Raw genomic sequence first — 27,253 nt, 5'->3', positions numbered from 1 at the left:
CCTACCCACCCTAGTTGTGGCTCAGTGCACTCTGGAGGAAACTTGCTGGTTTCCAACTATAACTACAGCAAGTGCTCTTTTTTCACTTTAGATGAATCTACAGCCTGTTGAACTGTGAGAAGCAAGAAATCCAGTAGCATTTAAAATGACCTGCAATTAAAAGGCATTTCAAACAGCAGGTCATTTGGGAAAATAGCCCTGCTTTACAGGAGTGCAATTGGTCCACCAGGCAACCAGCAACTGATGGCAAGCTCCTCCAAAGCTCTTAAAACAGAAGTACTACTGTGTAGGTATTGAAGGACAAAACTTTCCTGTTAGCAACCAGTGGGGAATTTGGCTGTGTAACCTCAGGCAAACATTACTGTGTATCAACCACCTCATATATTGCCACACAGAAAATGGTACAAAACCAGATACTGTCCTCCTAAAAATATAAAGCAGTACTCTCTAGCAGGGTAAGGTTAGGGACAGCGATTACGAGAGGAAAGCAATGCTAGCAGTACACATGCACACACAAACAGAGCAGCCTCAGATTTAAGTCCTTTCTTTTTCTCCACCCACACTGCTGCCTTCTGGGAAGCAGCTTCTTTCACTGCCCATTTACCCAAGATTAATTGAAGTCTTCAGCCACCTGCAGTATTACCTTAAAGCCTGGGCCTACAAATCCCTGCCCCAACCTTTCCCAAGCCCTACCCAGCCAATAGACTACATTTGCATATTGTATGGGATACCTAGCAACACCCAACATCAAAAACCTAAGAGTAAGCATTTCTCATTCATGTGCAGCTGCCAAACACTTTCACAGATTCTTTCCCCACTGCTCTTCACTTCTGACTCTATCTCATACTAGATATCTGCTGAAGAGAGATCACAGCCACGATGTGGCTTACAGAACAGCTGTAGGAAGGAACACACATAACTACTAGGAGGACAATATTTATATCAACACTGATTTACACATGTTTGTGCAGACCGTGCAAGGCTAGAAAGTTACTTCTGTTCCTGACCAGTCCTACCACAGATACTCCCCCAATGCATCAGGAGAAGACAAGCTTCATTGCAGACTGCTGTCCTTCCCAACTGAGGGCAAACATTTCAATAAGTGTGCCTGCATTCAAGCTCCCTTATCTTCCCTGCCTTGCTGAATGTCTTATCCACCCCAGTATTTCACTGGCCACTGAACTACAGAACTGCACATTTCACTCTGCTGTGGACCCTTGCAATTGTACCAGTACTTCATGTACTGAACCATTCACACCTTTCTGCTACAGTTACCTGCTGTGTCACATTTTCCATTTTAACCCAAACTGGTAACGGCTGAAAGTGTTTTCTGCATATCTGGCTGCCCAATGATACAACACAATGGACCCATAAAACACTAGTCTTCCTTCCAGTCTTCTGTACTACTGAGGTCTGCATACGAATAAAAGAGAACTCCATCCTGGATCTGACCTACACCTTTGTGAAGGGAGATAGCTTTTATATTGGCATAATCGTGACCAGAATCTCATACCCTTTTGTACAGTACAATAATCAAACCTGATAAAATCAGTACAGTCAACTGGCCGTACTTATCTCATCCCCCAGCGTGCACTCTTCCTCACATAAATAAGTATCTCAAATTGCCTTTTCAAGTCTTTGTCTGATGCAAAGTATCACGCTTCAAACCATGCTCTTTCAGCCACGAAAACCCAAGAACACAAATATTGTTCATCTACTGGACTACAGGTCTGTTACTAGTATGAGGAAACAATAATCTTAAACATGCACTGTGTCAGATTCTGGTTTTTGGGAAGCAGTCAAAAAAAGAAATTTAAGAGATTGAAAGGGAAAAAGAAGAAACCTAAGTTTCAACTTCACATTCTATTTCTCCGTCTCAAGGCCTGCTCCCCCTTTTGTCCACCCACACACACTCCAGCATGAAATCAAAAGAAGCAAGAGGAACTCAGTAGGTGCATGCTTCCACCTCACACCTGTCAGTGCACTTACTAACAGACCAATGAGAGACCAAAAAGCAGATGGTCACTGTACTGCCCTGAAAGGACAACCTTCTGATGCCATCAGTGAAGAACAGGAGCATCCATCCACTTGGCAGCTTCACGTCATACCCCAGGAGATGTTTGGCAGTGTCATACAGATCTCTGCCTTGCAGTGACTGCTGTTCCCATACTTCTAAACACAAGTGGAGAACCTTTGATTGGCTTATCTACTGTAGTTTTCACAAAGACTGTGCTGTCTTCTGTTACACCAGCGAGGGAAAAAAATAAAAATAAAAAAAATCAGACCCACTTGCCTCTCCCCTTTTCCTGTTTTTTTCCAGAAAGCTCCCCTCATGGTCAGACAGCATATTCCAGTGCCATCCCCAGTGTGTACTGGGTACTCAACATGCTCAGGAACCTCTTGGAAACACCTACACCACCGCAGGTAGCATGGGAAAAAACAAGAGAAGCTAGAAGACTATGTACAGTTACAGGGAGGTGACTTTGTTGGGATCATGGAGACATGGTGGGATGGTTCACACAACTGAAGCCCTGCAATGGATGGATAGAGGCTCTTCAGGAAGGGCAGGCTGGGAGAGTGAGGAAGGGGACTTGCCCTTTATTTGAGAGAGCAGCTGGATGGATGGAGCTCTGCCCGGGTATGGTTCAGGAGCCAGTCAAGGAGTCGTGATTAGTGGGTAGACCAACGCAGGTGCCACTGTAGTGGGTGACTGTAATAACACCTATTTATTTGCATTTTAGCAGAACTTCAAGCTTAAGTTAAGACTGATGCTCTTTTGAGCAGCAAGTCCCTCCCTGCCTCCCTGCACAAAATCTAAATAAGAAGGACAAAGAAGGGAAAAAAGGTTATGGAAGGTAACACAACAGGTTAACACCTCAGCTGGGTATGGGACTCAACTCCCTTTTGTCACACTACAGGGCACTAGCAACTGGATCCAATGCCTCCTCCAGACAGCTTCTTGCACAGCTTCCTGTCTCTTAAGGTTATTATATACATGAAGGCTCAAAGCAGCATTAGACATTATTTCTCTGCATGAGCAGGTCAGAATAGCATAATAAGTCAAAGGTGGCACATAGCTCTGTCTTCTCCTTTTAGCTGCCCACACTGTGGCATCTACATGACACAGTGGCTTGCTCAAAGCAATTTGCCTATTTGGCAATTCCTCTATGATTTTTACAGGAGGTTGCTAACTTTATTGTGGAATAAGGCTCCGTTCCAGAAAAATGCTCCTTTTCCCCTCCCATATTCTGTTGCCATTACCTCACTATTAACCTGCAGTCAACTTATTTGTGAGAAAGCCAGTTCCTGAAAATTTTAGTTTTGGCATACTTAATTCCTGATAAAATTGATTTTATAATTTTCCTAGTCATGTGAAGAAAGGCTTTTATGAAGAAAGAATAAGTAAAATCAAAGATCTTCAAAACAAAAGGTAATTAAAAGTGAATCAAGAAATCAAAGCTTAGTTACATCTTTGCAATAGAGGAAATCACCTTCCTTTCCCTCTGCATTTAAAGGCACTAAACTGAATGAGAAGCTTAAAGTCAAACAAATGTTTAAGGAGTAAGAAGTTCAAGGAATTACAGCTTATAATAACTAAATAGCTTTTCTCTCTAAAAGTGAAGGGGCAGAACAAGGCAAACTGAATATCTTCTCCAGTTCCTTGTTTCTTATGAAATTCTCTTTGTGGAAAAACAAGCAAACAACAAAAAAACCCCACAAAAAATCCAGGATGAAGCTGATCGCGTGAGATGGCAAACCTCAGAGCACTGACAGGCCCAGAAATGAAGGTTTATGCAGGAAAGTGAGAGAAAAGTAGGAGAAAGGAATGGGTATTTCATTACAGGAAAGAGAACTGGAAATAGGAGAATGGCCACATCAGATATAAGGTGCACTTCTATGAAGTGTTCCCAGTGGATACTGTGTTTCTTCCAACAACACAAAATCATTGCCAAACCTATATGTTTAATGCAAAAGGATGCACTCTGTCCAGGGCCACACACACAAGCTGCCACAGAAGACCTGACCACTAGGAGATAGAGTTCCACTCATTTGCCTCTGAGTAAGAAAGGTGTGACACATTTAGAAAAAAGAAAATTAAAATAGAGTTGGTTCAAAACTGGAGCAAGTGTGCCATTTTCTATTTTACAAAAATTGTACTAAGAGTACAAACTGTCAATAAGTGATACAGCTATAATAAATAAGCTTATGGTTTTCAGAATTCACTTAATGAACTGCCTAGAAGCTCTGAGACTGTTTAAGGCGTTTGTGGACCAGGATGATCCAAAAACCCTAGCATTATTTTCCATGTTTTTGTAGAAAATCTTAATTTTACCAGAAAATAACTCTAGAATTTAAGCACCTCATTCAAGTTCTGTTTCAAAGACAGAAATTAATTCTTTATCTTAAGACCAATTTTCTCTCCTTCAGTTTGGCCTCTGAACACTTACATGGTTACCAGTCTCCAGGCTCCCTCTTATTTCATAGTGAAAATCCTTCAGGATCTTCCAATTAACACTGAAGAACAACCAAACCATGACCATGAATCATCCCACTCACCTGTGCTTATCAGAGAACCCATTTTTGCTTTTACGAAGGTAGCAGGGGAGGGCAAGGTTTGCCTATTATCTGATCAGAAGAATCTATTTCTATGCCACCTGGTACAATTACTGGTTTGATTTTGAAGGAAGAGTGAAAAAAAGCATTCTAAATTTGTGTTGATGTGAGTAAGAATGGTCGGGCTTTAATATCTCAACTTTTTAATTCTTTACCATATCGCACTTAGGATTTTAGACTCTACTGGCTGTCAAGACCCTTTGGTTAGAAGAATAAATTTTCTAACTTTCCTCCCAGACAAGAGGGCCTATTAATAAGTTACTTGTCTCCTTCCACATTTTTCACACCAGTTGCAGCAAAAGTTGCTGTACTGTGGATAAAAGATACTGTCATTTTCACATATATTCCGTATTTTCTCAGGAGATCAGAATTTCTTCCATCAGGCTGCTGCTGCTGCTTATGATAGGATATGTTTTCAGATAGCAGCTCAAGTTCAGATCTCGAATATTTCAGCTCTCAGCTTCAAGAAATAAACCACATATAACCCACAGCATCTACATCCTCTAGACCATTGCTTATCATTTTTATAAACTGACAAACCTTTCTTTAAAATATAAAAACAGCTAATGCATTAAAACTCACTGATCTGGCAAGCACAACTAATCCTTATTAATTCTCAAGATGTCATGAGATAGCTCATCTGAGTGGTTAGGGACATCTCATGATCCATAAACCACTTATGAATTACAGCCAGGTAAACTGTTTCTACCCCAACATTTTGTAACCTACAGCAGGTCTGTCTAAGTCCAGTAGCAATTAAACAGTAAAATAACTATATCCTTTCCGAAGCTGATGCAGAAATGAAAAGTGTTTAGAAGATGCTTCAGATCTTCTGTCATATTCCACATATTAAATGATGAATGGCACGATGTGCTATATGACTGGATCTGCTATTTTGCTATTTTTTCCCTCGCATATCTAGCTGGATTTTTCTTAGACAGAAATGGACTTTGAAATACAGGTTATTCTCATGTAAAACCAAATTCTTGTCCAAGATTTCTATCCTTCACATAGAATTGCTGCTTAGGGAAAGGCCTCCCAGGACTGCAAAGAAAGAAACATCTGTCACACTTTTTGTGCTCTATAGGTATTTAGCCAATTACACAGGTAGGAATCCAGAATAAAATTCCAACAAGACAAATTATGCTCTTCTAGATTATACTTGTGTGCCTCAGTAATTTAAGAATAAAATTATGAACTGAACCCTTTGATTGCACCTATGATTGCTTCACTGCATATCAAAACATAATGTCTCTTGCAGATTCTTGAAGGTTTTTTTCAAAATACAAGTATATTATCTCCTGATGCACCTGCCTGAAATATTTCTTTTTCTTTTTACATTCCTCTGCCCTTTCAGTCCATGTGATGCATCAGACACTTGCCTCTCAAACGTGAATTTGAGTTAATGATGTTCCTTCAGAATTCAAAACAAGTTGGCTGCACATGCTGATGAAAGTTTGAAAGAGCCAGCACATTTCAGAGTTTTTTTGTTTATAGGAAGAAATGTTAGAAGTGGCCTAAATAAAGCAAAATTCTGCACTAATAAGGATGTGATATGAAAAACATCAGGTGAAAAAGAGACATCCACAGCTGGGATACCTATTTATTTTCCTTATCCTCCTCATTACTATTAAATAATTCAAGGTAAAAATTTAGAATCACTGTGCAACAAAGAGAAAAAAGGCAATTATCCATAACATATCTGTAGTGTGGGCTCTTCCTCACATGCCTAAAATAACCCAAACCATTAACACTTTTTAGCTTTCATCTTCCCTCCTGTCAAACAGAACTGGTTTTTCTCCAGTTGCATTTACAGTCCTTTCAAAAGTTGTCCAGTGTCTTGGAGAGCAAGGTTAAACTCTGCAGGAGACAACAGATTGTAAGAACCTTGAGAAGTAAAATTTTTCACAAAAATCTCACTTCAAAAATTATCCTGATTGGATTTGCATGACTCTAACAGTGATTTGGAGTACAATTTTCTAGCACTGTTCTAGCAATTAAATTCTAGTATGTTCTGAGGTAGGGTCATTCCATCCAGCTGAAGCACAACCTGAAATTTTTGAAGTCATTAAGATAAAATGACATATCATGGGGCAATTCATCAGGCATATATATGTGATACATACCTCTGGAACATTTTTTTTTTTCTTTTTTTCCCCCACAACCAAAAGTACATGGGCAATTTACTCTTTCCATTTGCAAATTGCATTTTGCAGGAAATTTAATAGCAGTAATTTAATCTAGCTTTAATCTGGCCATATACACTTTAAATAACAAGAAAAAGAATATTGCTTGCTCACTTTTGCATAGTAAGAAATAATATGTCACACAGTTAGTTTATGTTTCCCCAAAGCAGGCCAGGAAACAAAGTACTACCACATTAATATACTCCCAAAAACCATTTTATTTCTTCTATAAATACTGCTCTGAAGTATGCTGTGGTGAGAAGATGACTAACCCCAAGTGAATGGGGCACTCCTCATATAGCCATGGTCGTTAGTTAGCTCAGACAGATTTATTACAGCATTAGCACTAGTGTTGTCAACCTGAAAAAACCTTGCAGTCCATGTTAGCCTGGAGATGATGATTTTTGTAGGAGTTTGCTATTTACATACATGTCACCTAAAGACTGCCCTTTTGCTGGCTTTGACATTAGTATTTTATGTTTTAGTAGAACTAACCCTTAAAAAAATCTGCAGGCCTTGGACATCCTTATCCAAAGTGGAGGCAACTTTTAAGAGCTACAGTTCAGCGTCTGGAGCTTGCTATGTTGTGAAGTCTGTCAGCACTGAGTGCGTCTCTCCAGCACGTCCTGTCTGTACTGAATATCAATGATGTAACTCTGAATGGGCCAGACGCTCCGGCTCATCGGTGGGTCTGAAAATGCCACCACAACCTGGTGCAGTCCCATGCTTACTGATGAGAGATACCGATGCGCTTCACTGAAAACTGCATCCCGTGGGACTCAACTGTCTGAAGGATTGTTTATATAGCCAAAAAGCTTAAAACAATGCTGTTTTAAATCACAATGACTTTGGGGTTTTGGTAGGTGGTTTTTTTGGTTTTTGGAGGTTTGGGGTTTTTTTACTCATTCTTTACACTTCAAAAAAATTGAGGTATTTTCACACTTACGGATAATTAGACCAAATCCTGCCCTAATAGCCAAACCCTCCTTCTAACCTTCAGAGAAACTCTATCTTGATTTTCTGCTGGCCCTACATCTTTGCTGAAATTTGGTGTAGCTGAGAAACATATCCACAACATTTCTGGGTTTTTTATTCTAATGGAGAAAGCATCCAACCAAAATAACATTCAGAAACCCCAAACAGTTGCTTAACAATTACAGCAATAACACATCAGCTCTTCAAATATCATGACTAGCTTTAAACAAGAAGTAATAAAGCACAGCAGAGAGGGGTGAGGGAATAGATCTGCAAAGCCTGTCTCTACTTATTAAAAAGAAATAAAAAGAAAAATATATTAAATCCAGGCATTTAAATTTAGCTTGAGTAGTGTTGCTGGTGGCTAAGACAGATGAGAACGAAAAGCAATGGAAAACTATCAGCCATATAGGAAGCATGCCAACTGCAACCTCAGTGGCTAGCAAGAGATTTTTGCCATCTTGCTAGGGTTGGTGACAAAAAGCAGGTATCCAAGAGACCACTTTTGCAAGGCAAGGTTTCTGTTTCCTTTCCCAGCATGTCCCCAAATCAAAACCTCACATTTGCAGTAACCAAGAATACAGAAAATGTTGCTTTGGGTTTGAAAACTCATAGGCTTTTGTGCTCAGCCCCTGAATATCCTCAGCAAACCTAGCCAGCACTTGGCACACGGTCAGCCCTCAGTTTCAGGCCACCAACCTCCAGCAAAACCAATTTCAACGTGCTCCTGCCCCAAACCCCATAAAAGGGGTACTAGGGACACACAAACCTTTCTTACAATTAGATACATGTTTGGTAAGTACCCACACAGCATGGCCACATCCCTTTGCTCTAATACCTGATGAACTGCACTATTAGGGGAAAATCATGCCTCAGCAACATTGTTAAACATGCTGCTGCAATACACCCCTATTTTGTTCAGGTATTTTGACGACAACAGTCTAGTTTTCATCAGTTCTTGGCTATCCTTGTTCACAAAAGCCTCTGGATGCCTCCTACCCTGTGGGGGTCACCAAAGCACACTACTCTGTGAGGCTGTGAAGAAGAAACAATGACCCATTTGTAATGATACCAATCCTCAAGATTTTCTTACAGTTCAGAGAGATGTTCACATTATCAGGGCAGATTTCTGTTCCTTTCAGCAAGAGGGCTGTAAATAAAACTACCTAATTATGTTTTCAAATTTACTTAATGTTATCTTTATTCCTGTTTTTATGTCAAATGATAAATAAGCTAGTCACAGACAAAGTTGAGACAGCTACTCCACGCTCCTGGGATCTGTGCCTACCTTAATCAGAGACAACAGCTGAAGTGCTGCTGTCCTGCATGATGCTTGTGTTGCACAAGATCAATGAAGATGAGTAGTTTTGGTCTCTGGTCTGTTTTTGATTCATGAACTCAGTGGCTGAAAATTTATTATAGTAGGTGAGTATGTGTGTCCTCAAGTCTGACCTTTTAACTCCTACTTCTGTTCTTTTTCCATGATCCCTCTCACTATGTGGTCTAATTATAGTGTTCACAGGGGAATTTATGATTTAGTTTAGCATTCAAACATGTGCCTTTTCCTCAGTGAACTTCATATTTTGGATGAGTCAAGCCCTGTAGTTCTAGGAAGTTCCTGCCTAACAAGGAGAATTCAGCATGAACAGGCACCAAAAGCTTGGGGTCTTTCAGCATGACTGAGAACACTAAACAAAAGGCTCCTGAAATAATAGGTTTTGCTCAGTTGCTCAAAATCCAGATATACAAGCATCCATCCGTAGTATGGTATGTTAAAAGTGGAAAATGCAAACCATTTTTAGAACTGTTCATCCCTAATCCACCTGCACAGCAAGGGGGTTGCTGACACAGTGCCCAGGTACAAAAACTGCAAATGAAAGTCCTCGGGTTTCTGCTATTGCTTAGGAAAAATAAACAACACGCAACTCAACCTGACAGCTTCACTGAACAAAGTATACGAGAACTGTTATTTCGAGGCATGTGTCTCCACAGGGAAGAAACTAAAAATTGAAATAGCTTTTTTTTGCCCCAAGTATTAAAAATGGGAAATATAACTTTCCACAGACCCAGACAGTGGTCCTGGTTTTATGTGAAGTCTGAAGGCTTATGTAACATCAGCCCCTCTGAAAGATATGTCTGTGGACATACTCCCTATTAATTAGCAATTTAGTGACCATCTGTGAAATGTGATAAGCAAATATGTTTTAATTCATTTAAAATTAAGCTGAGGAGTTAATTGCTTTTAGTTCCAGTAGTAACACTCATTTCTCTCTACATATACACGTACACTCAGTAAACAAAGTGAGGCAAAACCTTGTAGGTCAGTTCATTGACAGATGTGAAGACAATTTGCTTTACAAAACTATTATTTACCATATGTTCAGGAAAAACAGCTACATAGTAATCTGAATTGTGTATCTTACTTGAGGCATCAAGCCTCCACAGAACAGAAAGCCTTAAGAGCAGCCACTGGATACTTCATCTCTATTTTAAAATACTTTGTTCTTCCCAAATAGATGTGCATCATTTAAGGTCAAGAATCAAGAGCATTTTTCACCTACTACCGTCCCCCTTTGGTGGAGCTGACCAATGGACCATATATCCCCAGGGACACACAATGAGTATGCTGCAGCGCCTCACAAATCTAATTAGGGGTTGCAACTACCCATGTCAAAATAACCAACAGTAAATCACTTTCTCCCTGAAAACTGCAGTCACAATGAGGTCAGTAGGACAGCGCGTTTTTTCATAGCATTTGAGAGCACAAGAACACAAGAACACCTGCCTGGGCAAGGTGGCCCCGAAGCAGAGACCAGGGCTGCTGAGACCAAGCCATGCCTTCTTGCACTTTCCCCCAAGTGTAAAGCCAACCAACCCAGCCAGCCCCAAAGGATCAATACCCACACACTGCTGATTCACCTCAATCATCCCTTCCCAGCATCTCTGCACTGCACTCTTCCTTCTACAAGTTCATATACCTTAAACTTTTTACTAGGAGAACATTTGCACTCAGCTCAGCCAAAATTCCCACTGGCTCAGGACAGCTTCACTAACATATCCCTAAATTTTTAATTTAAAGTTACCTAGATTTATTATTTACCATAAAGAAAGATTGATTAAAAAGGAAAATTGAAGTGGTCTTACCTACTTTTTTAAGCAGCTACCTGACATTATAGGAAAGTACTACTATTAGTGGTCTACAATGAGTTAATGTAACACACATGTATTTTTGCCAGAGGATCAGCTTTACAGAGGGAGTAAGTAGTGAGCAGAAGGGGATATATCAGCGGCTGAGCAGCAGAGAAAATCAAATTTTGTTTTACAGAAGACGGAACATAATTACAAAACATTAATTCCATCACTCTGTGCATAAGCACACTAAACACACATGGAAGGACACTAGTTATAAACTGCTTATGCTTTCAAATACCTGTAATATCCTGAGCCCTTCTGACACAAACATCCTCTTTGGATGTTACCATAGTCCTGTACCACAAGCCCTTCAATCAGTTTGCCAGCAACACACATCTTAAAATCACTTTTTTACACAGTAACTCCGAATCTGAAACAGAGGTTCAACAGACAACACACAACACTCCAAGACCAAAGAAAAAAGTGTTGCTGCCATTCACAACTTTCCTCCCCAGAAAATATTGAAGATACTCAGCCAGTAAATCAAGTAAACCAAACCAAAACTAAAAACTAAGTTTGCTAGAAACAAGGACCAGAAAGTCTACAAAACTGCACCTAGCAATGCATCTCAGGGCAGCACACACCATGTCCAGCCTTCCCTAGAGATACAAGAATTTTGCAAAATCAAATTCATTCTATTAAAAATATTTCTAAACTATCAAACATGAGAAAAAAAACATGCTCTCTTTTTCTTCTTTTAAACATTGTAATATATATGTACACTCTCGATGTATACATATATGCTATGTATGTATGCATGTATATATACAATTTATTTATTTTTAAGTTCACTGATTAGGCAGAACTCACACTTCTAAAAGTAAATTCTTGCTTTCCCTCCACTTGATACCAATATCTGCACTCCAGGGAAGCAGTTCTGGAGTGTCCCTACCAAACCATGGCTGCACAGCTCATAGAGCAAACTGAAGTCAAGACCATTGATGCTGAAACCCAGTGGCAGGGTGAAAGGCAAAGCTAGGACTCTAAGCTGGACCCAGGAATGAGCAAACACCACACTCGCAGTTTCCCAGTCAGCCACCAGTGGGAGGCAAGCACTTGCCGTGCACCCAAGTGGGACCTGCACCCTAACTTTCTCTGTGGTCACTACACCTACAGCCCAAGCATGGAAGGGGGGGGCGCAGACATTTTCACACATGTTGACCACCATCTCTGTTTCAAGAAAATTTAGTTTCTTTTACAAATAAAGAGAAGATCAAAACTTCAAAGTTGATCTTGCTAATAAAGTTGTGACCTTGGGCTTGGATGGCCACAGTACTGTTTAACAAACCACTAGTTTTTTGACACAGCACTTACTGCTATTCAAGAAGAGCAGGGGATAAAAAACACAAAGAGAAAGAAATGTTATCATTTTCCTTCTACTCATATAAATCTGTCCCCATCAGGCTAATGGAAGTTTTACTATTTATTCACAAGAAGTTAATTGGCCCCAGGGGAAAAAAATTACCCTTCTATTAAAAATTTCCAGACTATTTAAAGTAAAATTTTTCTGGAATCAATTTGAAATATTAATGCTGGCTGTTATACATTTGTCCCCAAATATCTTTTTTTTTTTTTTTTTTTTTTTTTTTAATGACACTATAGTGGCAGTTTTGGAAACTCAAATCCAATCTTTTTAACATATTGTCTCATTTAACTAAACAAAACTGATAACAGTTGACAGGGACAGTGTTGTTTCCATTTCATATAGAAAAGGTTGTAAAATGACTTTACTTATTTCACTGGATTATTTAAATATACAGGTATGTATTTTTGCCCAAACTATACCTAGCCACTTCAAAACCAAGATAAATTCACATAGTTCTTAAAGACTTATCCTCTAGCAGGGAAGAAGTTAATGGAGTGATATGTTGGAGGCTGGACTCGGCAAATCCCACCTAACTTCAACTGAAGTTTTAGATAGTCAGTAAGGTGCTCTGCATACTTCATGGAAAGAAAATGGCATTCATTGTGCTACTGAAAGATACCTGCAGCTTTTGAAAATACATCACTAGATAGGTGCTAAAACAAATGCAGTGTTAATGGTGAGCAATAACACATTAGCAGAACTCATTTGAAATTGCTTATTTCTGGTGCTTTGGACATCCACAGCCCCTACCCATCCTGTGTACAAATCTATGTGATCTGACATTGGCAAATGAGAACCATAACAGGAACATGTAGCCACCAACTGTGATACAAGTGAGTAGCTCAGCTCATAACAAACAAGTTACTTGGCCAGGGACAAATACAAAGTTTTATAAGTGACAGACAAAAGCTTTAGCCAGGAAATGTCTTTTCTCTCCCTCACATCCATCCCCCATATATTTGCTATGTACTTTTCAGGTTCCAAACAGGTCAAACAAAATTCTTATAAAATAGTCCTAGTTCAATCTCAGATCAATGTTTCAGAACTTAATTCTACAGGTAAATAGTGTTATTTTAACATAAAACTTTATGGTGGAAGAACGTCTGTCAACAATTAAGTTCTAAATAGCTGCAAACTAAACAAATCAGTTTTGTTCTTCCCATCCTGAGGAATGACCACAGCTCAAAACTTCAGCATGTTAAAAGCAATCAAGACCTTACAAATACCAGAGAGGTAAACTCAAAGATTGGATTATTTAGTTGCCATTCCTGCAAACACATATTGCGAATAGTCCTAATGGTTTCCAAGGAGTTGTTCACAGGATAAAGGTGCTCAAATACATGGTTATAGGGTTAGAAATGTAAGGTTCTAGAAGTCCAAATACAAACAAAAATGTTTCCTTCAAATGTGATTGCAGTCAGGAGATTTAAAATTGCCAGAACATTATTTTTTACAACTTGCTGAGATTAAAGTTCATTTTAGAATTCAGAGCAGATACCCATCACCATTAATCTTGCATAAATTCAGTCTCTTTCCATCACATTTTCATATGAGGAGTTTGGAACAGATACAACTTGAAAACATCCCCATGTACATTCTTGATTTTATTAAGATTATGTTCATTCAGTATTCATAGTATTAAATAATAATACTGAATAATACTAGCTGATCTTGTCTAGCTAGTATCATAAGCATAACCCAATGAACAATAAGCCAAAGGTCAGGATATTTCCTGTTAAACAGGTACCTTCAGTAGGAAATATGTTTGGAAGCCTGTTTTGTACTACACTGCTACATTGCCTAATGTACTTTCTCACGAGGAAACCATGTAATTGTCTCCAAGTTTTATATAAATTTCCCTTCTGCTACAAGGCTGTTTTATTAGGCTGATGGGACTCTTAGCAGTAGAAAAAGCTAGAAGAACAAAACTAAGAATTTTTATAAAATAAATAAACTGAAATATCCCAATCCCTGTGCGATCAAGAATGCTTGTCTTCATACATCTCACTAACTTTCAGCCTGCTTAGCCCTGCACACATAATCTCAGTATGTGACTTCAGTGTTGCTGTAAAATGACACATCAGAATCAAAGCTTCACATTTCTATCATAACTGACACTGTGCTGCTAATTGAGTTTCATTATATATTTGGTTTTAATTTTCTCCTTAGCAAGGATTGACTTTTTTCTTCTCTAGATGTAATATTACTGTACAGAAGCTTCTCTCTTTCTGCATGTAATGATATGCTCTCCCATGTATAAAGTAGAAATTTTTTTCTTTATTTTGGTTCAAATTCCACCCTTATCTAGAAAAAAAATATTTAAGTTTATTGGTGGCCACCATATGGTTCTCCAAGTAGCTCTTAAGGCACTTTTGAGTGCAGATCCTGCGTTGAAGTGACACAACATGGCCAAAAGCTGGACAGCCTGGCAACAGGAATCTCTTCCAACAAGTAAATGCGAGCCAGAAGTGCCCAAGGCCAGTATCATCTGGTTACTTTAGGATCTGACTGTACACTCAGCCCACAGCAGAGCTTGTGGCCTCTAGAGAGCTACTGTTCTCTCTCCCTTACGAGATGCTCTTGGACCTCCTCCCACTCACCGACTCATCTGTCCAATATTTACAGATCCCAGACATACAAAGATTTTGCCACATACCAAATGGAGGCACAGAGGTTGTCTGCACCCACTCTGGTGCTTTAATTTTTAATACTTCAGGCTTTACACGGTTTACTTACAAGAGAACATTGAAAGGATATTGACAGAATATTGCTTCCAAAATTACTGAGTTTTTGCTAGTCACAGCAATACTCCCACTTGTGATTTTAAAACTAATTGGTAAGAAAGTGTGGAATAAAATATTTTTAATGGCAATATAGTTAAGCTATATAGTTAAGCTGCATAATATTTGACACAATTCCAGATGTTCTTATGATGCCAGTATTCATTACACACAGCTACTTGGCATTGTGTGTGTGAGAGAGAGAATCTCTAATACTTACAGCCAATCATCATCATAGCAACAGCAAAGATCTTCTCCCCATCTGTAGTTGGAGCGATGTTACCAAATCCAACACTGGTGAGGCTAGTCATCGTAAAATACAACGAGGAGATGTACACTGAATCTTTGCTTGGTCCACCTTCCCATTTTCCAAAGCCTGATGCGTTAAAGCGGTAAGGTGTTCCTATGGACATCCCCAGCTGATAGAGCCAGCTCTCAGTTCGGATTGTGTTTGTATCCTCATTGATAACTTCATAGTCTCCTATGCTGTACCAAATGCAGGCCAACCAGTGTGCTGCAAGACCAAACACGCACACCAGCAGAACCAAGACTGCTGCTCCGTATTCAATGTAGTGGTCCAACTTCCGAGCCACACGACCCAGCCGAAGTAGCCTGACCACTTTAAGTGAGCTGAAGAGGCTACTGATGCCCTAGAAGGATAAAGCACAGTGACCATTAGAATTTAATATAAAGCAACAATATTCATAACTGCGGTTTCCAAAGACGCAAGGTGATCCATAACAAATAGATGGTCATCAGAAAACACCTGAAACGAGAAACTGCGAAACCTGACAAGGTTAGTGACCCTTTTCAGGGATGGATATATGCACTCTTGTCTTCATCCACTAACATTTTGTGAGTTGCTCTCTGAACTCCCCTTTCAGATTACTTCAATAGGTCTACAAACATGTTTGTAAAGGCTTCAAATGACAGGCTATTTATTGCACATCTAGTTGTGCAAGTAGAACGTCCCTGCACATACTGATGCTACTTTAGGCTGAGTGAAAATAAACATGGAGGTTACTGACCATTAAACTGTTCAAATCTAACGTTGAGAGGAACATAACCAGACACCTATTGAATTCACTCCAGTGTTTAGAGACATGAACCTTTTATGGCTATTTCTGACTTCCTTGTGATGCTGGGCAACACACGTCCTCTCATGTCTCAGATATAACACAGTTTGCAGTATTTAGCTCAGACAAACTGGGAAGATAAATAAGGAAGGTCAGAACATACTGGAAGTACCTGGTTAATTATAAATTTTCAGTGTAACAGTGTATTTCCTATGACTGTACTTTCATATAAGAATTCATGCCCTTACAATCAGTCCTCTGACATTTCTCACCTGGACTACACAAAACTGTTTCAAATATCTCACTGTCTAAACCTCACATCATATTCTTTTTTATGACAGCTTTGTTATCAATGTAGTATTTCTGTGCTCATACTAATATGGCTCCCATAAAACAGAATTAAACCAGCATGTAGGATTTTGTATTGTTAACTTTTAGACAGATTTGCAATTCCTTGCACAAGAAGTTACATTAAAAAATTCAAAGCCATTTGGGGCACTAGAAGATCTGAATAGCCTTTTATAAAAAAATCTTTTTTTTTTTTTTTTCTGTCTCTTATCAAGACTGTTTCATATGTACAAGTCTGATTAAAATTTAAGCAGACTGGTTTAATGAGTATTTCTGGAAATGCATAATTATATACTTCTGGTCACCAGCTATTACTGGAAGTTTGTTTATTCCTGCATGAATACAACTGCTTCAGTATCTTAGGCTGGTTCAATGCACTAGAAGAGATGTTTTATTAAATAATTGCATAAAGCATATTGACTCATGTTCCCCAGGACTGCAGCAATGTATTTCCCCTTTATTTCATGAATTTGTCATTATTACATTGACTCATTTTCAGAGACAGATGTAATTTGTTACCTGGGAACACACTATCAGTTTCTATTAAGTATTTGGACAAGATCTAACACAACCGGGGGGGGGGAGTAAAAACAAAAAACAAAAAGAGAAAAAAGCAACCTTCCATTAAATCAGAGGTATTTGCAGAGATGTGGAAGAGACCAAGTGATTTTCATTATTATCTACGCCAACTTTTCAAGTCACTGATGCAAAAATTCTTTCACAAAGTAAAAGTTAATTTCCATTTCCCATCCATGTCATACCCAGCTTTGTTTTGTAAACAATGGACCAAAGCCTTAATGCCCCTTCAGAGAATATGACAGAAGTCATAAGGCCTTCATTTCCAGGGGAGGGAAAGCAGGTACTTCTGAACACTCAGTATGGAGAGGAAAAAGGGGAAAACACAAAGAGGAAACACAGAAAACTGTAACAAGACAGTCATATTTTAGAACTGGATATGCAAGTCCCTGAGTGACAAGCACATCCAGTCTCTACATTCTGAATGTCCACATTCTGACACTACAACACAGTTTTCTGGCCTTTTTTCCTCAGGATGAATGCCTATTTCTCCCTTTCCTCTTTACCAGCTTTAACAGCAAAACAATAATGTTTTACATTTGGAGAAGTCTCCAGTAACAGCTTCAGTCTCAAAGCCAAGCTTTTTCATCATGCAGTGCTTACAAGTCTCAGGCAAGGGCAGGAAAATTTTCCATCCCAATGTTCTAAATACCAGTTTTATTTTTGCTCAAAAATAGTGGTGCAAAACTTGTTCTTAAAATTAAAACTCATCACTGGGATTTTATTTCTTTTTTTTTAAAGAAAAGAAAAAAAAATGCTGTTTGTCAGTGAGAGTCCTACCAAGCACAAAAATAGCAATGATTCGGGAAGGACTTAAAAGTTTGGAATTTGGAGTTCCTAATGGGGTTGGGGGGGGTGGGGGGGAGGTCAAGGGTTAGAAATACTTGGGGACAAAAAAAAAAAAATATCACAGAAGGGGAGTTTAAGAAATGGGATATGAAAAATGGGAATGCAAAATATAATATTTGAAATTATTTAAAATATTTAAGGAAAACTGCTTTGAAAGTACTCTTGTCATAATTTTCCTTGTGAAATTCACAAAAAGAAATTTTGTAAAAACATTTAAAATGTGAAAGAAAAGCATCATTTGGGAGAAAGTGATTCTACCAAATTCTGACCAGAGTTAGAGAGAATTCAGTTTTCTGTACAAAAAGAACTTGCTTATTTAAAGAAAATAAATACTTTACTTGGTTGTGTTGAAAGGATGCATTTAATATTCAAATTAATCACAATATTTCACCTGACTGCATTGCCAATAAGATTCTAAAAGTCAGAAACAGCTAAAAAAATTGTTTATTTTTATCTCAGCATTAACAGTATTTTCTATTTCATTTCCTCAGAGGAAAGGATTTGTCCATTCTAAATGGATCGATATCAAGAGGAAGGACTGCCCAGGGAAATAATTATTCATTTAACATTCTTAAAAATTTCTAAGTGACAGAATTTCAAATGGCTATAAACAATGGAAACTTAATAGACTGCCTCATAGATGATACAGTAGGAAAAAATCAGATAATTCTCCAATACTTTAAAACAGTACTTTCTGTCACTAAATTTAGGAAGTAATATTTTAATACTCACAGGAATAGATCTGCTGGATTCAAAATTGACATTTTCAGATTACCACTTTCGAAAATAAAACTGTAGTTTTAGATTACTGTCCATTCTAATGCTCTTATCAGTGCAGATTATTTTTATGCTTTTATCATATAGATGGCTTCAAGATGTCACGCAAAAGAGCCTGAACTCAATTTACTCCTCTTGATGAGTGTCCCACCCTCTCAGCTCTGCTATTCCTACAACCTTTGTAAAGGCAAATTCAGAGACACTCAGAGCTTCTTCTGTTCAAAGGACGTAGATGTACCTCAGTGCATAAAGAGCTAGCAATTGCACTACAGGTCCCAAACAGGCACCTCGAGGTGCTCTGCCCTAAGGGATGATCACCACCAGGAACTTCTGTGTGGCTGACAGGGAAAGGACAAAATTAAGTAGTAACCTACAAAGTCCCACCTGGGCCTGATTTACTCAGACACAGTTCCACCTATTAGTACTCTATCCAACAGATCCCTTCCCCTGGGGGTATGCAGAAGCTGAGAAATCTGTTGTATATCCAGGGTAGAAAAAGAGTACATTTTTATTATATTTTGTTCCAGAGACAACTTGTGCACAGTATGCACTTAATTATGCAGCACTTACTCAAATATGGCAGAAAATGCTGAATTCCACACAAACTTTTACTTCAAATTGTTCAGAGTAACTGAATGACACTAAATGCAGATTCTGCTGCTGATACCTGCATATTGTTGTTGACAAATATTTAATACACTGGCAGTTTTACTTTCACTGCTAGTGATGGCTGATGCATGAAAATGGAAGGATCTGTGACAAAGAGCAAGCTCAAAGCACTGAGAGCCAGAAGAACAAACTCTGTATTCACTGATTAAGCAAACCTGAATGTCAAAAACACTTAAAATAATAAATACAACCAATCTCCCTTCCTTTCTTCCTATGCAATCTTTGCAGAGTGGAACTGCACCTCAAACACAACAGAAAAACAGATCCGCCTCAGGCCTGGAGGAAAGCAGGACCCATCTTTTACATTCAAAGAGAAGGCCACAGAGGTTTACGCATGAAATATCGCAAAACTAAACTTCCATGTATAATTTGCCATTAATCAGACCTACTCACTAGATACTGCACACGTTTACACAGATTTTCTTTTGTATCTCCTTGTTTTCTGCAAGACATGATCTCCTGTCAGTGCACCCCTTGTCTCACACTGGTATCTCAGCTTTGTGAGTAATCTTCTCTCTTCCAGGATCCAGAATATCCACATTTTGGCTCCAGCTTTGCATCAGACAACATAACATTTCTGCCATTACTTCCATATCCATAAAAAGAGATAGAGAAGAGACACTGTGATTAATTACTTTGTGAAGTGTTTTGAAAACATAAGGGCCATAGCCCCTATGTGTTTTTATGGTCCCCAAGGACAGCAACAGTAGATGCTACAGTGCTAGATGCTGTACAAATAAAAACCAGTTACTGCAGTTCATTTGCCATGCAAAATGAAATTCAACTGAATTAATTGAATAATAGAATTCTACCTAGAAAAAATAAAATACAAACTGTTTAAAGAACAGCAATAAAAATTAGCTACAGCAAAAAAAAAAAAAATTGAGAGAGAATTCATTTTTCCCTCCAAGCAAGATGCAGGATGAACAACTTTAAGAAAGAACTAAAATGTAACTTTCATCCCACCTCCTACAGCTATACTAACGCTAGCACTTTAGTAATAGATTCAATCTGCATGACAGTATTCACTTTTTAGGCCATTATTTACTTTCCACGTGTGCAGAAAGTAAATGCACTTAACTCAAGCATTAAGGTTTTTTCTTGGATCAAAGGAAGTATAATTTACTTCCTATCAGCATCTATTTAAAAAAAAAAAAAAAAAAAAAAAAAAAGATAAATACTCAGTATTGACACAAATCTGTTCTAAGTTTTCCAGCACTCTCCTCTCACATGTAATGGCTAAAGCTCTGGCTTCATCTTAGATGAAGGGAGACACAAGAGGCTGAAAGCTAACCATTAAAAGAATGAGAATGAAATAGAACAAAAAAATGAATTAAGTATTTATCCAAAAAAGGGAGGCAGTGAACCAAATTTATCACTACTGTAAGTGAAGCAAGAGCCATGGAAAGCCATGGAAAAGCTTACAGTAGAAAAGCTACTGTAAGTGAAGCAAGAGCCATGGAAAGCACTGCCTTGTTTTCTCACATTTGATTCTGAAGTCAGCTGTGCCACAACCTGGCTCTGCCTATCTGCAGTAACATGCTAGCCCTGTCAAGTCATTATTAGGACTTCTCATTTCTGTTACTTGCCTCTTCTGATGTTTTTAATTAGGTCCGAGAACATGACCTTTCCTACAGTTTGCCATCTTTAGCAGCCAACAGATGAGAGAGATAATGTTATGTGCACAGGTCAAAATCAATACCTAAACCCTCTGGTTACTGCTGTGGTTTTCAGCACCGAAGAAAGCAGACCTCTAGACTCACAAAGCTTATTTTAGTCAGACATTTGCAAGCTTGGTTAGAATCGAGGCAGAAACAGCAATAATTCATGTATAAGAACACAGGGTGTGAGAAGAGGTGGAAAAGCTGATTTTTCATTTATAAAACTGTGTCCATGCTTGCCTTACACACATACATGCACACTCAGAAAACTAACAGAACCAGGAAACAAACTCCTTTTTTCTTTTTTTCTTTTTTTCTTTTTTTTTTTACTTTGAGACGAAGAACAAGGACAAAGATAACAGGAAAGTAACCTAAAGAAATCTCACTTTCCATAGTATCAAATAAAAATTTTACCCCTGACAGACAACAATCTGCTTCCCAATGCTTCTGATTCAAGGAAATAATCAGTTCCAAAAGCTTTTTACTTATCTTGAAGAGGTGAAACACCCAAATAAGATTTAGTGTTACTGGCATCTAGTACCACTCCATCTTTCCAATTCTAATCCAATCCCTAATATGAAATAGACTATAAAGCAACCATTTAGCTTCCTAAATAAATACACTTTGCCATCTCATCTGACTTTCTGCCTCAGATCAATACAAGTATGCTGAATGGGGGAAAAAAACAGAGTAACTGATTCCCCATCTGTGAAATGTGCTTCCCCTTATATGCAGTGTAAGTATCACTCAACAGCAGATTTTTGAAATAATTCAGAATCTAATATATTCAATTAGCTCTCCTTCTTCAACAAAGGCTATCACCATACATTATCACTGAAAATGTAATTCGGCATTTTAATTCTTTTAGCCTTACACAGATTGAATAGCTTATGTAGACTACTGTAGACTTTAACAGTATGATAAATCATGTCATGCTTTTCAAAGCTAGGAAGAAGTAGCCCTGAAACCCAAGAACACCCTTACTTATCCATGATTTAGCAAAGAGACTAATCTGAACATTAGTAGTGTGGAAGAGGAGCTAACTGGCATCTTAACAGCCACAGCAGAATCTACGGAGTAGGAGTTGGGCAGGGACACAGCAACACATCCTCCTCTGGTACTGTCTTTTGAGAGGGGGTATCCATGAGCAGACAGTGTAGATGTCTCTGAGCCACCAAGGTCTATGAACCCAGGGGAGACCAGGAAAGAAGCAGAATTTCAATTAACTAAATACCTTAAGCAGGCTTGGAGCAGAGGAGAGGATTTAGCCCTAAATGGGTTAAACCGCAGAAGAGCTTTGCAGCGCCTACATACACCAACAACACAATTTGGAAAACAGAGGATTTAGGGGGAAAAGGCAGCCTGCCCCTTGAGAGGGTGGCATAAAAGAGGCACTTCATTATTAGCAGGGAGGTTGGGTTTTTAAGGAGGGAAGTTAGAGAAACTTGTATTTGATTGAAAAAATGGGAGGAAAAAAGGGACTTGGACAATAAAGAGAGACACCCTGAATCAAATCTTCAAGAGACTGTGAACAGTAAGTGCTGCTTCGCCTCCCTGGTTTATATCCTGGCAGTCTGCTTTACCTCAAGAATCTGTTTTATTCTATTTGCATTTTCCCAAACACTCCTACTGCCTGTTAAGGAGTAATTGCTGCCTGGCACAGCACCCTGGGGCCATGCTGCAGTAGAGAGGCACTTACAAAAGTCAGACATGCAGCCCTCCTCCACCATGACCACCTTTCCTTTTCTTTTGCACTCCCCTTCTTCCACAGGTCAAGGACCCCAAGTGCCTTCTGAAGCTCCCAACACCACCTAGGAGCCACACCAACAACCCCCTAGCCTTGCTCCAAAGGTGTCTGACAGGTTAAAGCCCTGTTTCTCAGGGGTCTGTCACAAGGGAACACCCAACCGAGTAAATTTCCACCACTACCACCACCCCCAGCCCAAGGCCCATGCTGCAGCCCTTCCACTGCCCCACCTGGGTAGCATAACCCAATTGCTTGATTCTTCCCCAGGAGCACTGGCAAGGAGTCCCCCAGTCCAGGGCGTCTCAATAATCCCTTCTCATCTACTTTCACGTAGATGGTTCACGTCTGTGAACCACAGTTTGCCAACATTTCCTCTATGCCTGGATCATATACTCTGTGATACTTAGCTGCTTTGTTAGAGACATTACACAGAAAGTAGGTTATAACTACTTTAATTTAAATTAGCCACAGAAAAATATTCATTCATTACCAGATTTATCAACAGACTCACACGCAAAACGCAGTATTGCCTAATTGAATAGATCCCAATAAGAGGGGTGAATTTTTTCACTCTTTCAAACAGATTTCATATTATACAGCTGTTTACAGTTTAATATACTTTCAAAATTGTATTTTCCAGTTTTCAAAATTCATCTAACCCAAAAAATTTCTTTGTAGGCCCCTCTTTATTCCATAAAACTATAAATATGATAATTTATTCCCTTTCCCCTTATTGCAAGCAAATGGTAAAACAAGACTAGGGAAGCTGCATGCTTTTCAGTTTAGCTACTTCAGTAATTCCTAGATAGCTATTTTTTATTAGCACGAGAGATTATTCCACTAATAAGGTTTCAATTAATGTACTGCAAAAGTACTGCCTCAGAGTTGCCAACGATCCGACCAGCAACACATTCATTTTTTCCTCTCTCAACTCAATGTTTACTTTCCAGCTACACCATGTTCACTTAGCACTAAATAGCTTAATTTACTTCTATTACTTCTGTATTGTGTTTTTTTCTGGGCTTTTTATCATCATAAATTTTATCCTTTCATAGTTGTATATCTTCTTTGCCTACATGCTAGCTTCTCTCTTATTCATCCACTTAAGTGAACACTAGATCATCTATATTGAATACATCTTTCCTGATGATCTTTTACTATGCATTTATTTCTCTTCTACCTCAGCTAACAAGAGTGATATATGGTTCTCGATTTGGCATCAGCCAACAATTGATCAAAGTGTTCCATTCAAATAGAGAGAGCCATTACTACTACAAACTCCCTGTTTCAGAGATTTATATGGTGTTGACATGACTGGATTCCACTCCTGCCATGAGATTTCACAACAATGTCACATGTAATAAGTCAAATTTTTTCCAATACAAATTATATCTTACGGTATTATGGCTGAAAATCACAGTATAAAATTGCTCAAGCTGACACAGCAAAAATATGCTTCTACTTGCCATTGGAATTCAAAGTCTTAAATTGCATTGTTCTTGGCAAAAATTGTGGAATTTTCTTTAAGCCTGTTTTTTATTAAATCTACTGACTGATGTCTGAACACAAAGATAACATTATCCCCCAAAGTAGGTGGTGTTTCCTTAAGTGAAGAATAACACTAATTACTGTAAAGGATTACTGTCAAAATTTATTGTGATCATTCAAATTCAAAAGAGACTAACATCACATGTTTTAAGGGCTGTGTAAATTATAGACCAGTATTTTATTTTCTTACTCAAACTATACTACAGCATGATGTATTGTCTTACCAGTAGAAAGTCTAACCTAACATTAAGTTGATTCATCAATCAGTAGAATATTTTCGTTTCTTGAAGTTCTATGGCAAGTCAAGAAACCAATTTGTATTTAACTGTATAATTAGCTTGCCATAGAGAAAAGCCAGGAGAAACATATATAATTTTACTTACATTTGGGTAACAATAGAAATTTCTCTACAGCTATTCATTCCTTCATTTGTTGAATTCTGTTCATATCTGAATATGAGATACTGTACTGTCTCTTTGAGTGCAGCACTTTAGATCAGAAACTTCATACATTCTCATATTTATTTCGATAGCCTTGAACAAAGACATTAATGTTTTTTCTTTCCTTTTCCAGCTCTAGAATGTGGCTATTCATACTTAAGTGCCTCTTATATTAATAGTTGTATTGATTAATAGCTAATGAATTCAAAGTATTTTTGTAGACGAAAATATTCTCAGTGCAGAGAGGAAAATGGAATTTCAATTATATTTAAAAGTGTGAATTGAAAAATATACTAATATTCCAAACTGCAACAAAGCCAAAGAATTCTGAAAGTGCTTGAAGAACACAAAGTCTCACTCAACTTTGTTTCAAGACAATATTTTTCATTATAAAATATAATTGAATAATGAAGTAAAATGAAAAAAAAAAATTACTTGAAAATGGGAAAAAATTCAATATCAGATTTTTTTTTAAATTAATATCTCCTTGGCAAAAATACTGATCAACACTAGTTTCATACGTTACAATTAATCTTATATCGGTGGATCATCTTAAAGAAGACAAAAATAGTTGCACTATTAATCTATGAAGAGCTAAGTGATGAGACAGTCCCAAAATTACCCAGAGCCAAAAGAGCCTAAACACTCTATATGCACAGCTCTTTATTTCTTCAGCTCCAGGTCCTGTCCCCCTTGCAAATCAATTCATCATCTCCATCACATAATTACAGCATTCTTAAAAGCAAATTAACTTGTCAAGTTAGTTCCTCCATGACATCTGCAGTGTCTTCAGTAACATTTCTTTTAACAGGGAATGACAGCAGGCAGAAAAAACTGTGAACTTCCACCTGCCTCAGTCCCCCTTCACTACAGGGATCGCAACAAAGCCAGGACCCTATTTTCTCCTGTTTAAAATCATATATGGAAAACATCAAATTAGGAAAATAGCAATTCATATTCTTCATCTCATTTTATCACCACTGTTGACAATGGCTATGATTTAATCTCTGGCAGATTTTTAAGAGTATTCTCTTAATTTTTAAGAGTATTCTCATTAGGACTAAAAAAATCCAATTCCCACAGCAGCTGTGGCCACCTACTAACTCCAGTCCCATGGCTCAAAGGGAATTCCCTTTAGCAAAATCACAGTGACACACAGATAACAATCCAGTTTGGCTACTTATAACTTGAGCAGTGCAGCCTCGCAGCTGACTTAACCCAACTGTAAAGTAATACAGTGTGTAACCCAGGGCAAGAGACAGGTAAAATTTAAACCAGCAAGTTTGAAAGAAAGGGATTTGACCCACAAGGGAATGCTCTACACAACAAAGAAGAAGATATAAGTCAAAGCCTTTCTGCTTTCAAGACTCCTTGAATGTGACTCTTTTTAATAAAGGAAAAAAAAAATAAAAAAGGTTATCTTTCACTCTACAGGCAGTTCATGAAAGAGTGATCAGCATATACTGTCCTAAATCCCCATCTGATGTGCACGATGTTACTCTGCTAGCAAAGCCCCTCAGGTCCTGTAAAACCAGTCTATGAGCCCTTAATAGAAGTACAGCAATTTACACCAGTGGAAACTCTGGTCTAATGACCCTACAATGATTTATAGCAGCTAAATGTCAGAACCCACTAGGGGAAATAAAGATGAACAGTCTTGAAAGGATAGCATCAAGAAAAATGTTTTTTTCCTTGGGCACGATAGCTAGAATAACTAAAACTTAGCACTGCTATACTGATTAAGGAGACTGTTGAAGAGCCATAGGAAAACTGAAGTACCAATCAGCTCCTTATTGTTACAAGGCAACAATGAAACAGAGAACCTGGAGAAATTCAAACTCACACAATAAGAATTTCTCAGCAGAATTGCTACCACGAGTCTGAGAGCGCCTGTGCTCAGCTCAAGGGCTATCACAGTCACTGGTATAGACATTTTCCTCAGGGATGTTCTGTAGGTCACATCACCAGTCTACAGTTATGAAACATTCCTCCAGCAAAATCATTAGCAGGTTGCTACTATCTGCAGTGTGTGAGAAAAGCTTCCTTCCTTTTATTTCTCTCTTGCCTTTTTTCTTTTTAATTTTTTTTTTTCTTTTTACCTCTTTCAGTCTAAATGTCAGAAACTGACATATGGCTACTCCTTCCATTGCTTTATCAGTGCCACAGCAAAGCAATATGTGAAAGCCCTGTACAATAATCTGCAGCCTGGTTCCTTTTTATGACAAACAAATATTTAAGGACAAGTCTCAAGGCTTTTTTGCTTGATCTCATTTGTGTTATTTTAGTCTGTAGCTTTATATAAAATGAAAACCTCTCTAGGGAATTAAATATCAAATAACATTATGGTTTTTTTCACTACATCCAATACTTTGCCTACTTGTCCTCAAGTCATTGAGAAAAATACTTTAAATTTGATAAAAACCTGTGTAGTGTATTTTTACAAATGTAA

The 27,253-nt window shown here is 38.2% G+C and overlaps 1 protein-coding gene across 1 annotated transcript in view; it reads right to left on the bottom strand.

Moving 5' to 3' along the window:
- LOC104520823 (potassium voltage-gated channel subfamily H member 1) overlaps nt 1-27,253 on the bottom strand; it is a gene marked incomplete at both ends in the record, with an annotated part of 96,166 nt that overhangs the window by 40,357 nt on the left and 28,556 nt on the right. Inside the window, 1 exon segment of the mRNA XM_010162622.2 lies at nt 15,334-15,763. Within this exon segment, the coding sequence (XP_010160924.2) occupies nt 15,334-15,763 (430 nt within the window).

The sequence above is a fragment of the Antrostomus carolinensis genome, unplaced genomic scaffold (genome assembly GCF_000700745.2).
Source record: "Antrostomus carolinensis isolate BGI_N321 unplaced genomic scaffold, ASM70074v2 scaffold9102, whole genome shotgun sequence".
NCBI classification, from domain to species: Eukaryota; Metazoa; Chordata; class Aves; order Caprimulgiformes; family Caprimulgidae; genus Antrostomus; species Antrostomus carolinensis.
Note: the sequence above shows the minus strand (reverse complement) of the source record. Positions and strands in the feature narration are given on the sequence as shown.